Source organism: Pseudonaja textilis, chromosome 1, assembly GCF_049901715.1.
Source record: "Pseudonaja textilis isolate UNSWEBS1 chromosome 1, rPseTex1.2, whole genome shotgun sequence".
Classification (NCBI taxonomy): Eukaryota; Metazoa; Chordata; class Lepidosauria; order Squamata; family Elapidae; genus Pseudonaja; species Pseudonaja textilis.
Window position 1 is genome coordinate 184592498 of NC_141990.1, and position 14959 is coordinate 184607456.

General features: G+C 36.7%; 1 protein-coding gene across 1 annotated transcript in view; it reads left to right on the forward strand.

The window, feature by feature from the left end:
- Positions 1 to 13236, forward strand: part of NFE2L2 (NFE2 like bZIP transcription factor 2) — a 38196-nt gene extending 24960 nt beyond the window's left edge. The window contains exons 2-5 of the mRNA XM_026697013.2: positions 8954 to 9223; positions 9711 to 9803; positions 9969 to 10166; positions 11837 to 13236. Of these exons, the coding sequence (XP_026552798.1) occupies positions 8954 to 9223; positions 9711 to 9803; positions 9969 to 10166; positions 11837 to 13021 (1746 nt within the window). The 3' untranslated portion in view covers positions 13022 to 13236. The remainder of the gene's footprint in view (positions 1 to 8953; positions 9224 to 9710; positions 9804 to 9968; positions 10167 to 11836) is intronic.
- Positions 13237 to 14959: the final 1723 nt, after the last annotated feature.

The window sequence follows — 14959 nt, forward strand, 5'->3', positions numbered from 1 at the left end:
CGGTGAAGAAGAGGGGACGTGAAAGTGTCTGAAAGTAAAAGGGCTTGAGATGAGGAAGTGAAGATTAACAGTAACGACCTAGAGGAGAAGGAGGCTCAGATCAGAGAGGTTTGCTATATTGTTGCCAGTTGGAGAAAAAAGTTTGATTCACGGAGGTTTTTGGGGTACTTTTGGATTATTTTTTGCTTGGAAGGATTGGGCTGGCTACTTTTGAGACTGGGAGAAGACTTGAACCTTTGAAGTAGATTAAAGACTTGTGGTTATAGACAATATCAATAACTGATTTAAGTCTCTCTGGACGTGGAACGGGGATTGCTGGCTGGGGGAGTACTTTAGTGGAGAATTTTGGAAAAATTATTTGCTTGAAACCCAAGACGGAAGGAGGACTGTGTACTGCTGAGTGTGTTGAGATATTAGGAAGCCATAAACGTTATTCAGCAATTCTTTTTTTTTTTTTGCCTGAACGTGAGGAAGTGAAATCATCTAGCTTCAGAGACGGAGAGCTGGATAATTAATTTAAGACTCTCCCCTTTCTTTAATTTTGGATATTTAGATCAACTATTCTATATTTTATTATCCTCTACTTATGTATTGACTGAAGAAGGAGAGACATTTGATGAGTGTAATTGTGAGGTATTCTGCCGGACCTAGCTGATTTATCAGCAACTTGTTAGGTAACATTGATATTGATAACAATAATCATTTAATATTTATAATATTTACTACATTTATAGTTATAACTGATTAACTACATATTAATATTTGAATATATATTGCTTATTACTTTAAATAATCAATTGACTTTTTCAGGGTAATCTATTTCTAAAATTTTCTATGTGCATTGATGAAGTCTTTATAATACTATAATATAATATTGTCTCATTATATATATAGATATATATCTTTATACATATGTGGAACGGTATAGAATATACAATAGATAAGATTTGTATATAATTAGAGAGATAGGAGAAGGTATCTATCATTACTATTACTTAGATTTCATAATATGGAGAAATAAACGTAGATGTTACATATGTGTATATTTAATTTAGAACTTTAATTTGAGATTATATTGGATAGTATTTGCATTTACAGGTTTGTTGAATATATTAAAGAATTTAGGAAATTAAGAGATAGATAGACAAATTAGTTAATTAGTTTATAGGTCAATTTAGCTTATTGGTTAATTTTACAATATATTACTTAACAGTGAATGCTAATCTGGGACAACGTAATCAATATAATACAAAAACAGAAACAAATTTTAGGAGAAATGACTTCCATAACTACTACAACGCTCAAAGCTGGAAAGAAGACAACATTAACAACTCCGACGGCAATACCCTCACCAACATCACAGAAGACAATTGAGGAATCATTAACATTGGAGAAACAGCCTTCTATTACAAATGCCAATATCCATTCAACGCTGCTTAGTCTACAAGATTCAATGTCAAAGCTACAAGAAATAATGCTCAAAAATCATACAGAGATGGGAGCAGATATAAATGAATTAAAAGAAGAGATGGGGAAATTAAAAGCAGAAATGAAAGCAGATATTTCTAAAGTAAATGAAAAAATTGGAACATTACAGCAAGCATTGGAGAAAAATGAATTGATAATAAAAGAAGTAGAGAAAAGGACAGAACAAACTGAAAAAAAATTGGAAATGAACATTTGAAGACTTTGAGTAAGGAAATGGATGATTCCCTGGTGTATTTAGAAATTGACAAGGCTGCAACATATCTAAGTTTCCAAAATATAGTGGAATCAAAAGAAGAAGACTTAGATCAGGTGATGGCGGAAATCTTGGTGGAGGTACTGGAAAGAGACAAAGATGAGATTCTGAAAGAGTTGGATGAAGTCTATAGAGTAAGTACTAATTATGCAAGACAACACAAATGCCCAAGAGAAGTGCATGTATGTTTTGCAAGAAGAAAGGTCCGGGACATTATATATAAACTATTGAGAGATGAAACAATCAAGTATAAGGACAAAGAAATCTCAGTTCTTAAACAATTCCCAAGAAGGGTTAGAGAAGCAAGACGAGATTACAAATCCCTGGCAGCTCAATTAAATCGAAAAGGTATTATGTTTAAATGGCTTGTCCTGGAAGGGATGTTAATTACTTGGGGGGAAAGAAAAATTAAAGTAGACTCTTTTGAAAAAGCCCAAGATTTCTATGAAAGACTGGTAGGCTCTGAAGAGCTGACCAGCAAAGACGAATTAGAACCGGAATCTCAAGAAGACCAAGAGCATCAAAAGAAGGGACAGAAGACCCAGAAAACTTGAAAAACAACCAGCAACAAGAAGAAGAAAAAGAAGAAAGCAAGGCACAGTATCAACCACAAGTAGAACTTGGAGTAACTACAAGGCAAAGAGCGAGAAATAATTAGACTTAAACTTTCAAGAAGAATAAGACTAATCAAAAATAAAGAAGAAAAAACAAGAAGTAAGAAAAAACATCCAGTAACAACAAGAAAGAGAAGATTTTAGATTAACAGACGTAACGTAAAGAGAAAAAAATAGTGCGATTAGGAGATAAAGAAATAGATACAACTAGAACTATGGAAAAAGAGGTGAAACTCCTATCCATTAATATAAATGGCTTAAACTCAAAAATAAAAAGACAAAGGATTCTGGCAAAGTTGATACAACAAAATGCAGATATTGTTTATTTACAGGAAACACACATTTTAAAAACACAGGAAAAATATTTAGTTTGCTCCAAATTAGGGACAGTGTTTATGGCTTTTGCAGATAACGAAAAAAAGAATGGAATAGCAGTTTACATTAAAGAAGAGATAAAAGCAACATTAATATTTGCAGACCCCAAAGGAAGAGTTCTAGCAATAGAAATACAGATAAATTCAAAAAAATCCTATTGGTGGTAATTTACGCCCCTAATGCCAATCAAAAAGAATTCTATAAGGCTTTATATGCCAAAATCATTGAACTGGAAAGGAAAAATATTTGCATTATAGGGGATTTTAATGCTGTAGCAGATCATCAAAAAGATGATAATGGGAGGAATAAAAAGGGAAGGGAAAAAAAGAAGAGAGAATTACCTAAAATTTGTGTAGAAATGATTAAAGAATTCAAATTTAATAGATGTATGGAGAAAATTAAATCCAGATAAGAGACAATTCACTTTCTACTCAAATCCCCACCACTCTTGGTTGCTCATTGATATGGCATGGATGAGTGGAGATCTAGTAGAAGATGTGACAGAAGCAGAAATTATACCAAACTCTTGGGCAGATCACAACCCTTTTAGAATCAATTGGAAAGGTAAGAAAAAATCAAGGAGAAGGTGGACTTTAGAATTCTCAACTATTAAGGATGAGGAATTTATAAAGAAACTTAAGGAAGAATTAACTTTCTATTTTAAAGAAAACAATAACCTAGACACAACTATCCAAAATGTATGGGATGCTATGAAAGCTGTTATACGGGGAATTATAATATCTTACACTGCACAAAAATATAAAGAAAAACATGCTCAACACAACGATTTATACCAAACAATTAAGAAACTAGAATCCGAATTACAGGATGCCCCACAAAACGTTAAAAATACAAGAACAATTGATTCTCTCTAAACATAAACTCAGTTTAATGGAATAGGAAGAATTGATTAGCAACTTGAAAGCAACCAAGCAAATATATTTTGAACAAGCAAATAAGCGTGGCAGATGGCTCTCTTATAAGCTTAAAAAAGAGAAAGAGAAAAGAACCATCTACCAACTACAAGATGAAAGTGGAAATTATCAACATACAATAGAGAAGAAATAAGAGATTGCACATAAATATTTTGAGAATTTGTATAAGAAAGAGAGAGTAGGTGAAGATCAGATAAGGGAAAATCTAAGAGAAAAAAGAATTCAAGAAATTAACGATGAGATGAAAGAATTTTTGATAAAGGTCATATCTATGACAGAATTAAAACAAGCAATTAGAACCCAGAAAAGTAATCAAACCCCAGACCCTGATGGCTTCCCAGCAGAATTTTATAGAGCAATAGAAGATCAAGTGGGACCAATAATGGTGAATTTATATAATGAGATATTATTATCTGCTAAAATGCCAGACACGTGGAGAGAATCATTAATTTTGCTAATCCTGAAGGGGGATTCAGATGCCAGAATGATACAAAACTATAGACCAATTTCTTTGTTGAATGCAGATTATAAAATATTTACTACTATTATTGTTACTAGATTAAAGAAAATTCTGAACGATTACATACATGCAGACCAAAACGGATTTCTCCCAAATAGACAAATTAGGAACAATTTAAGAATAATAATGGATAGTTTGGAATATTATGAAGCCCATCCGAGGAAACAGGTAGCTCTTGTTTTTTTGGATGCTCAAAAGGCTTTCGACAATCTTAATTGGCAATTTATGATTCAGCAAATTTATGTATGAATTTCAGCACCACATTTGAGAAGATTATAACAGCAATTTCAGAATAAAAAGCAAATATCATAATAAATGGAGAGAATACCCAAACTATAAATATAGAAAAAGGAGTCTGACAAGGCCACAGACATCTGATTAGAGATTCGTTGATATATAATTGGATCAAGGTTAAAAAGAAACAATATATAAAAATCTCAATTTGGCTATCTACAATGGAAGCGACGATCCACCCAAATAATTTAGACCTGAACAAAATGTTAAAATATAAAGACTTATTGGATACAAATGGAAAATTAAAAACAATACAAGAGCTTCAAGAACAAGGGCTGCGAGTAGACTGGTGGGCTTATCTTCAAATACAAAGTTGATATAAAAAGGATGTAAAGGAGTATGGAATATACTTGAAACCTCAACAATTAGACAAAATTTTACTAGGCCCAGATAAAAAAAAAATATTACCAAAATTTACAAGTATCTCCTAGAAGTAGAATTAGAAGAAGTAGTGAAAGGATGCATGATCACATGGGGTCAAAATATTGGTCATAACATAAAGTTATCAGAGTGGGAGACTGTATGGAATAGAAACCACAAATTAACAAAAAAATGCATATAAAATGTTCTATAGGTGGCACTTATCCCCTTCGAGATTAGCGAAAATGTACCCTAAAATGAGTTCCGTATGTTGGAAATATATATAAAAAAAGAGGGAACATATTATCATATGTGGTGGTCTTGCCCAGAGGCTCGAAAATACTGGCTCAAAATTCAAAATCACCAATGAACAACTAGACTTAGAACCAGAACTCTTCCTATTGGGGATCTTCAAAAAAATATGTAAAGAGTACAAAATACTTATTATTACACATGCTGACTGCTGCCAGGATTGCCTTTGCCCAGTGTTGGAAACAGCCATATACACCTGTAGAGGAACTGGTTATACAAAAAGCTATGAATTGTGCTGAAATGGATAAATTAACGCTGAGTTTAAAAGATAAGGAATCTTCAATATTTTATAAAGTATGGGAAAGACAGACTAAGGATAAGTAATTATTAAATATAGAATATAGGTAAAATAAGAATATAATTATGCACAAATCAATATTTGTAAATATCGCACAAATGATTGTTACACGATAAGCACCACAAACAGCTGTTATTATATATTTTTTATGTTTGTAATATAATAAAATTCAAAGTTTATTTAAAAAAAAAAGAAATTTGAGAAATGGAGTAGGTCTTTGTATGAATAAGAAATTATGGGGGGGGAATCATCTTTATTGGTAGAAAATAATTTCTAAATAAAAATCAATAGATTCCCAAAATTGTAGTTGATAGGACAGACTACACTTCAGTTAGAATCCTCCTGTATAGTATAAGTTCATTAGGATATAAGTTCATTTCATTAGGAGCTGTGGTCTTCCTGCTTCTTGTATAGCAGTACCTGAGTAATAAGTTAAGAAAATTATTGTACAAGGAATCTCTGGCATAGAAACTCAGAGAGATACAGTGGCTACTCTCAGCAAGGTTGAAATGCTTAAATGGATGACCCACTACAAATATAATTTTCAAACTGAAAAATATTCAATTACAAAAAGCCCAAGTATCTTAGATGGATGTTTATCTATGCAAGATTGCAAGAGTTAGATACAGTGGTTAATCTGAAAGGTTTAATTGGGTTCACTACCTACCGTATATTTATTTGTGGTTTACCAGAGATTGAGGATATACCACATGTATTATCTGAGTACCAGTTGTATTGCCTAGAAGGAGATAATTATCTTTGAACATAGAATAATAAAGTTGGAAGGGACCATGGAGGTTTTCTATTCCAACCCCTAGTTGAACCCTATAAAAAATGAACAACTTTCAGGGATCCATATCTTAGAGCAATATATATGTGGTCAGAATATAAATATTACATATAAAACAACCTCCTTGTTGAAAAAAGCAGTGCAATTGGAACTGTGTGAAAATATGTGCAGTACTTCTGATTGAGGTAAATCTAAGGCAGTAGTGTCAAACTACAAGCCAGTGGGTTGCATCCATCCCATTGGGTGCTTAGATCTGGCCTGTGGGGTCGCCCTGGAAACAGCGAAGGACCAGTCCATGGTGCCTCTGCCAGTGAAAATGGAGCTCTGTTTTCATTGGCAGAGGGCTGCAGGAGGCCGTCACAGCCGAAAACAAAGCTGGAGACAATGAATCACCCAGCCCCATCTGGGCCACCACAGGTGTCCTCAACATGAGTGATGTTGAGCTGGCCATGCCCCCGTGGCCCCCCAAGGTCAAACACAACCCTGATGAGGCCCTCAATGAAATTGAGTTTGATACCCCTGTTATAAGGGATGATAAGAACATATGAGTTAAGTTTGTTTTTAGTTATTTTGTAATGAAGGCTTTATTCAAAGATTTGATATTAGAGTATGAATTTATGGCTGAACAATAAAATATTGTTGTGACCTAGCAGAATAATTTTTCTTCTGGATTTTTCTCTAGATTTATTTTTTATAAAACAACTGAGCTTGCAATATCCGGTATCCTTTACTGTTGTAACTTTTTGAAGTATCCTTAAAGCAGCGGTGTCAAACTAGCGGCTCATGGACAGATGCGTCATGTGCAAGCTACACCCACTCCAGCTTCACGAATGGAAAAAGCGTCACGAAATGTTGCTTGATGGCAACGTAACACCACGAGTTTGACACCTGTGCCTTAAAGGGAGATTTGCCTTAAGTGATGGCGAACCTTTTTGGCACCGAGTGCCCAAAGCATGGGCACCCCCCCCCCCCAAAATGCAACATGTGTGCGCTCCTACGCATGCGCACTCCCCATACATATGTGCCCCCCACATGCACATGCACATCCCCCGCATGCACCCTGCTCCTCCCCCACAGATGTGGCAGAGATCCAAAGACCAGTTGGCTGGCGAGAGGTGCGTGTGCATGCATGGCAGAGCTGAGCTGGGACAATGCCACACGTACCCACGGAGAGGATTCTGCATGCCATCTGTGGCACACGTGCCATAGGTTCACCACCACTGCCTTAATTTATAAGTATTCAATATCCTTGGCTGGCCAATTCCTTTTTTAAGACAAAATAGTAATGAAGAAACTGGAATTAATCAAGTTGATTTCTAAATATTGAATATCTTTTTAAAGGAAAGAATACTTATCTATTCATGTAACAAGTGGTGAATAACAGTAGACATATACAGTAATTCCTATCAATAGTAATGAGCAATATCAAATATGTATTACATAGCTGTGGTTTTGGCAATCTTGAAAAATCACTGACATTTAGAAAAATATGGCAAGATTAGTAGCATTCACATTTTATTAAAAGTTTCTGGAACATTATACAGTAAATAATGGTGGCTCCCAATCTTTTGGGCACCAGGGACCGGTTCTGTGAAGAGAGGTTTTTCCGTGGACTGGAGGTGGCATGGTTTTGCATGCTGCCTGCATCCCATGGATGGGGCTTCACTTGTTTGCACAGACCGGTTTCTGGCATGCTGTAGCCCGGTACTAGTTCATGGACTGGAGGTTGAGGACCTCTGCTATGTAACATTATGTAATTCTGTGTTGAGGTACTTATCAATGGTTGCTGGTGCATGGTTTTGAATATTTTTTCGACTCTGATATACTTATTTATGACACAGACTAGTGGTGGCTAACCTTTTTGGGCTCCTGTGCCAAAAATTGTGTGTGCGCTAGCATGCTCGCTCTCGTGTGCCAGCACCCAGAAGGCAATATGCGCCCCCGTCTCCTAAACATGCGTGGACAATCCCCCCCCACGCCACCCCTTTACCTGCAGTGCGCCTCACAGCTGATTTTTGGGTGGTTTGAGGCCTTTTTTGGCCTCCCAAAGGCTTGAGGAAGGCTTCTGCAGACTTCTACAAGCTTTGTAGGCCAAAATCTAGCCCCATTCATCACTTCCTGTTTTTTCCAAAAATACCGGAAGTGACAAAACAGAGCTAGATTTCGACCTACAAAGCTTGTAGAAGCCTGCAGAAGCCTTCCTCAAGCCCTTGGGAGGCCGAAAAAGGCCTCAAACTGCCCAAAAATTAGCTGTGAGGCGCGCACATGCCCAGTGAGGTAAGTTTGCCTGCGGCTCATGTGCCAGCACAAATGGTTCTGTGTGCCACATATGGCACGCGTGCCATAGGTTTGCCATCGTGGACATAGACAATTCAGTCCTATTCACATTTACTAATAAGCAATAAACACATTTAAGACTACAGGCCTGCAGTCAACTCCAGTGCATGTTTATTCACAAATAATTGATAGGATTGTTTTCAGGTAAGTGCTTACAGTACATATATTTTACATTAACTTCAAATAGTGCTCAGAATTAGTGCAAGTAATGTTTTCTTTTAACAAGTAACTATTCTTATTGGTACATTTCCATGTTTTGTAATCAAATACTTACTGAATGTTTTTATTATGGGATATAATGGCCACTCTTTTTGAATAGTACATTTAAAATGCAGACAGCCCTGATGTCCTTTATTTTCTGTCTCTCTTGCATATAGGATGTGACTCTGATTGACATTCTCTGGAGACAAGACATAGATCTTGGAGCAAGGCGTGAAGTTTTTGATTTCAGCCAAAGGAAGAAAGAATATGAACTTGAGAAGCAGAAAAAGCTTGAAAGTGAGAGACAAGAGCAGCTTCAGAAAGAGCAAGAAAAGGCCTTTCTTGCTGAGTTGCGGCTGGATGAGGAAACCGGGGAATTTGTTCCTATCCAACCAGCTCAAGTTGTTGAATCTGGAAATTCTGCCATATCCAACAATTATTCACAGGTATAGCTGTAAACACATAACTCCTTTTGGTTTTATTGATTGGAACCAGTGGTGGGATTCAATTTTTTTTTACTACCAGTTCTGTGGGCATGGCTTGGTGGGCATGGCAGGGGAAGGATACTGTTAAATCTCCATGTACTCCAGGGTTAGGATACTGCAAAATCCCCATTCCCTCCCCACCCCACTAACCTGCTTTCCAGCTCCTTTCTCCTGTGCAGGGCAACAAAAGAAGACCCAGCCGATCAGCTGGGACTCGGAGGCAGAGAGTAGATGGGGATGGGGCCAGTCAGAGGTGGGATTTGCTGGTTCTCCGAACTACTCAAAATTTCCACTACCGGTTTTCCAGAACTGGTCAGAACCTGCTGAATACCACCTATGATTAGAAGCCTGTATTCCCTCTTTCTAGTTTCTTTCACTGTAGTTGCTGTGGGTGTCTTCCATGAATCTGCATTTAACACAATCGTAACCTTCTGTCCTTTTTACACAGAATGTTCATATTTCCAAAGAAGATGCAGATGATCTGTTTGATGATTGCATGCAGATTTTAGCAGAAACATTTTCATTTGTAGACGAGAGTGAGGTAAATATTCACCACTTTAACAGTCTTTATGGACTGAACTGCATCTCTTGTTTCTACATTTCTCTTAATATTGTGAGTCACAGATTTTATGATATGCATCTTTTTATGCTAATGTTTAAGGTTCCAAGCATAGGTATATCAATATTCATATTTCATATATTCTAGATTTCCCCAGCTGAATTTCAACAAGTGGCACCTTTGGAAATGGCTGCCAACCAGGTCTTTCTGGAATCTAACCACATGCAGCGGCTTGACTCACCTGTACTTCAATCTACGATTCCAGAATTATTAGATGCAAAAGTGGAAAACACACAAGATATAGAACAAGTGTGGGAAGAACTCCTGTCTATTCCAGAACTGCAGGTAATATTTGCTGTCAATGTTTGACCATGTATTTTGGACAGATATTTTACTAAAACGAAAAATCAATGTTAGCATTTTTGTCTTCTCGGTCAATTCTCTCCCACATCGCTCTGTGTAGGATGATTCAATGGAAGAAAAAAGAGTTAGAAACTTCACCAAGTAACCAGTTGGCACTGATCTAATAGCTATGAAATACTTAACTTACAACCAAGAAGATTTAATTGTAGTGTGAATTAAATAGTTTCTAGAGAGAATGTGTATTATAAACTGTACAGTAATTGCATTTGCAATTTTCAAATAGAATTAAGCCCTAATGTGCATTATAATCCTATAGCTAGTTTGCTTGAAAATGAATTGAAAGGCTACTTGGTTATTCTTTTGGATATACCACTTACAGTACAGTAATAGCACCTAGACTTATATACACTTTACAGGGCTTCACAGCCCTCTCTAAGTGGTTTACAGATTCAGCATATTGCCCATAACAATCTGGGTCCCTATTTTACCCACCTTGGAAGGATGGAAGGCTAAGTCAACCTTGATGATACTGAGAGATTGCCAGAAAAGTTTTCTATTTAATATCTCTGATAATTGGGGGGGCGGGTGTTGAAAAAATCTTACCCATATCAGTTTTATCCATAATTGCACAGGAAGAGTAAGCCTGCTTTTTCTTAAAAATAAACAAAATAGTTGGTTAAACTTGGTACTCCAGAAATCTAATTACTTGCAAGCTCATCAGAGACATTAAAAGCCCCCAAAATTTCATATATCATGGATACTGTTTTATAAAAAAAATGATACTTTGTAAATCTAGAATAACAATAGTCACAGGAGCAGGAATTTATAAGCAAAAGGCTAATTATTTTACTCTGTATGCAGAAATTTCTCAAACAGAAGTTCATTCTCGAAGAAAGAAGCTTGGTAGGTCTAGTTATTTGCACTGAAAAGTCACATCACTTTTCAAAGTCCACTCAGTCCCACAAAGGGAATGGTTCAGTTCCAGTTATGAGGAACAGCATAGGCTTATGCAAACTCTTACATCTAAGTAAATTTGTTGAGTTGAGTTAACTGGTTCAAATACGAGTTGAATGACTGAAAGGTTGATTGATGTAGTTTCAAGGTTCCAATGCATTTCATCCCTTTCTCAATATTCACATTTCCTTTTTGAAATGGTCAGTGGTGAAAGGGGCCTACTAATTACTTGCATCTCTCTCCTTTATTTCTTTTGCATGATATTTGTCTATCCATAGTCTCATAGTATGTAAAAAGGTGACAGTAAAAACTAGTGTCCATGTGTGTGTGGCACAAGATTACCCATAAATACTGCCTCCCTAGCTTCACATATGCTTCACCTACTTAGAAACTGCTAATATGAAAAACACAGGGAGATCCTCCTCCTCAGAGTTGTCCTCTCCTAATTGTCATTTTTCATGTGACAGAAGGGAAAAAATGTTAAAACAGATGGAAAGGAATCATACGACTGCTCTGAATTACATTTAAATTGAATTAAACCAAAGCTTAGTTGCTATGCTGCATGAAAGCATGCTGCTAAAAATTTTAGTGTGGCTTTCAGACCAGAAAACCCCCCAGTACAACTCTACCATGGAAATACATAAGACTATCATGTAAGTGTTATTGCTGAACATTTTTTTGAATCTTTCTTTCTACAGTGTCTTAATATACAAAATGACAGCCTTGCCGATGTAACATCAAACCTATTTGCCGTAAATACCACTTCAGAGGCAACCGATGACTTTAACTTCTACAATTCATTATCTGTCATGGAAAAAGAAGTTGTTAATGGCAATCAAGACTTCCTGAAACCTTTGGAGGATCCCTATTCCAGCATAGGGTTGCCAGAAGATTCTAGTCAACGTAGCACTGATTTCTGTGAGGATTTCTATTCCTTTATTGATGTGAAGATGAATCCCAGAGTGGCTACCCCACCATCTCATTTTGTGGATCAGGCAATTGCCGGCTTTTTAAGCGAACCGATTGATCTTTCGGATTTTGCTCAGTGCAAAGCTTTTAAGCAGGATCTTGTAGGAAATGCCTCAGAGTATAATGATTCCGACTCTGGTATTTCACTGAATGCAAGTCCCAATATAACCTCCCCAGCTCATTCTGTTGAGTCTTCTTCGGTCTGTCAGGATACAGGCTTTGGATGCAGTGATTCAGAAATGGAGGAGATCGATTGTGCCCCTGGAATTGTGTCACCGAGCAATGCCACGATTCATTCCTTTCACCTGCAGGCTCCTGCCTCTCCATCTCTGGAGCAAGGCACTCCAAAGCCTGACTTACTGCTTACTAGTACACCTCAAAGAGAATTGCCTGCCAATCCTGGTCACGTTGAAGCTCCATTTATGAAAGATAAGTCCTTCAACCAACAAGAAGCTTATCTCACTAGAGATGAGCTGAGAGCAAAAGCTCTGAAGATCCCTTTTCCTGTTGAAAAAATCATTAATCTCCCTGTAGACGACTTCAATGAAATGATGTCCAAGCAGCAGTTCAACGAGGCTCAGCTCAGTCTGATTCGTGACATACGAAGGCGAGGCAAGAACAAAGTAGCTGCTCAGAACTGCCGTAAAAGGAAACTGGAAAATATTACTGAGTTGGAGCATGATTTGGATTACCTGAAGGATGAGAAAGAGAAGCTCCTGAAAGAGAAGATGGAGAATGACAAAAGCCTGCAGCTGCTGAAAAAGCAGCTGAGCACCCTGTACCTTGAAGTCTTCAGCATGCTTCGAGATGAAGATGGCAAGCCATACTCCCCTAATGATTACTCACTGCAGCAAACCAGAGATGGGAGCATTTTCCTTGTGCCTAAGAGCAAGAAGCTAGAGACTAAGTTCTGAAGATCAAGGAGACAAAAAAAAATAATAATCTATGAATATTTTTACATTGCTATTTTCTATTGATAAGTATCATGGAACCCAATGTTGTCCTTTCTCAAGTGACATGTTTCTTTAGTCAAATGTATGAATGCACTAAATCATTAGCATAAAACAAAATGTATGCACATGGTTAATACTTCCAAAATACACTAGTTCTTCCTGTTATATAACAGCCACTTCAGTAGTTTTTGTGTTTGTGTAAATATTTCAAGATGTCTTATTTATATACAATTTCTATAGTTGGCTTTATTCAAATAAGCATCAAGTGTGATTTATCTGCTAATCCTACGTATTTACAAAATTAACTTTATGTCTTAAGGTGCATCATTTTATAAATACGATTTTTTTTAGCTTACAAGTATATTTACTTTAATATAGCAGCTTGAATGTAAACTGATACGTATAATACAGCAATAGGACACAACCCAACCCAAAGACAAGCACTTTGAAGAATAGCTTAAGAGGAGGAACATTAAGCACATGCTTAACGTTTTCATTAAAATTAATGGGGCTTCAGGAACCTGATCATTGGAACATTTAGTGTTTTGTACTTTTAAAGTGGTTGCATTTTTTTCTTTGATTTAGTAAATTGTTATGTAAAGTATGATTTTGTTTCAGCCAAAGCTGTACAACTACGTGACTCAATGTGGTTGAATGGGAGAGCGATTCACTGGATGTAGAACACAGCTTCTTGTGAATCTAAGCTTTTATTATCCTCACTTTTTTGTAGCTCTTATATTTTCATACATTTGACTTGAAATGCATTAAAAGTCTCCAAAGATTGGGTAGTTGAACAAGGCTTTATTGGTGAGTGGGGTTTTTTTTAAAGAAAAGATTGGACAACCGCTTGTCTGAAATGGTATAGGGTCGCCTGCTTGAGGACTGGAAGACCTCCAAGGTTCCTTTCATTGTTTTGTTAAATAACCCCATTGGTGGTCATATTAATAATTTTGCAGTTTGGATGCACTAGGCAAACAATTGCACAATTAAGATTTAAGACTAGTACCCATGCAAAGTTGGAGTTTATAGAGCAGCTAGTAGGATTGTTATTCAATTCTATTCTTTTAAGTATGTTTGCAATTTAAAGTTTTAAGAATGTAGCCATTCTATATTTCAGAAGAAAACTAAGAAAAAGATACTAGGTAGGTTTCAGGAAACTTTTTTTTAAAAGAAATGATCAGTTGTCTCTTGAAAGGAGCACTGAATAGTACTTTAGTTTGATATATAATGTTTATCCCCAAAGGAGCTACATAAAAATATCTTAAATGAGTATGTGCCTTCAAGTTGGGTGTCAATTCAGCAACCACATAGATTTCCATGACAATCTGCTCCTAGCCCAGTCTTTCAGATCTTCTAACAGCAACTCCTGGTGACTGTCCTTCATCCTTGCTGCTGGTCATCCCTTTCCCTTTTCTTTCCAAGCATTTTAATGGCCCTCCTAAATATTAATAAGGATGGGAGCCATTCTGACTTTGAGGGCAGATTGTGGGAGAGCTAAGCAGTTCATTTCTAGTCCCTCCTTGTGCATCTTGTTGTGTGTGAACTTGAAACTTCCCCTTTCAGTGGTTCTGTGCTGAGCAGGTACTGTAGATATGCCAGACTAGAAAGGGTTTAAAGGGAATAATCAGCATCTGGGATTGCAGCCAAAACTCTTTATTTCAAGACTATATAGAATTGCATAAAGTTAAAAAAACTGTCAGGATTCTGACAGTTACCACCATGTAAATCACGTGTCTCAAGCCATACTTCCAAAACTTAAAAAGGATTTATTGGGAGTTAAACTGTCCGGCACTGCCTGAGTGTAGCCAACTCCAAGCTACATAATTGTCACCCTTGACCCTGGTTTCCCCCCACCCCCTGGGTGTATTGTAATTCATATTCTCCAGTGGGACACATCTA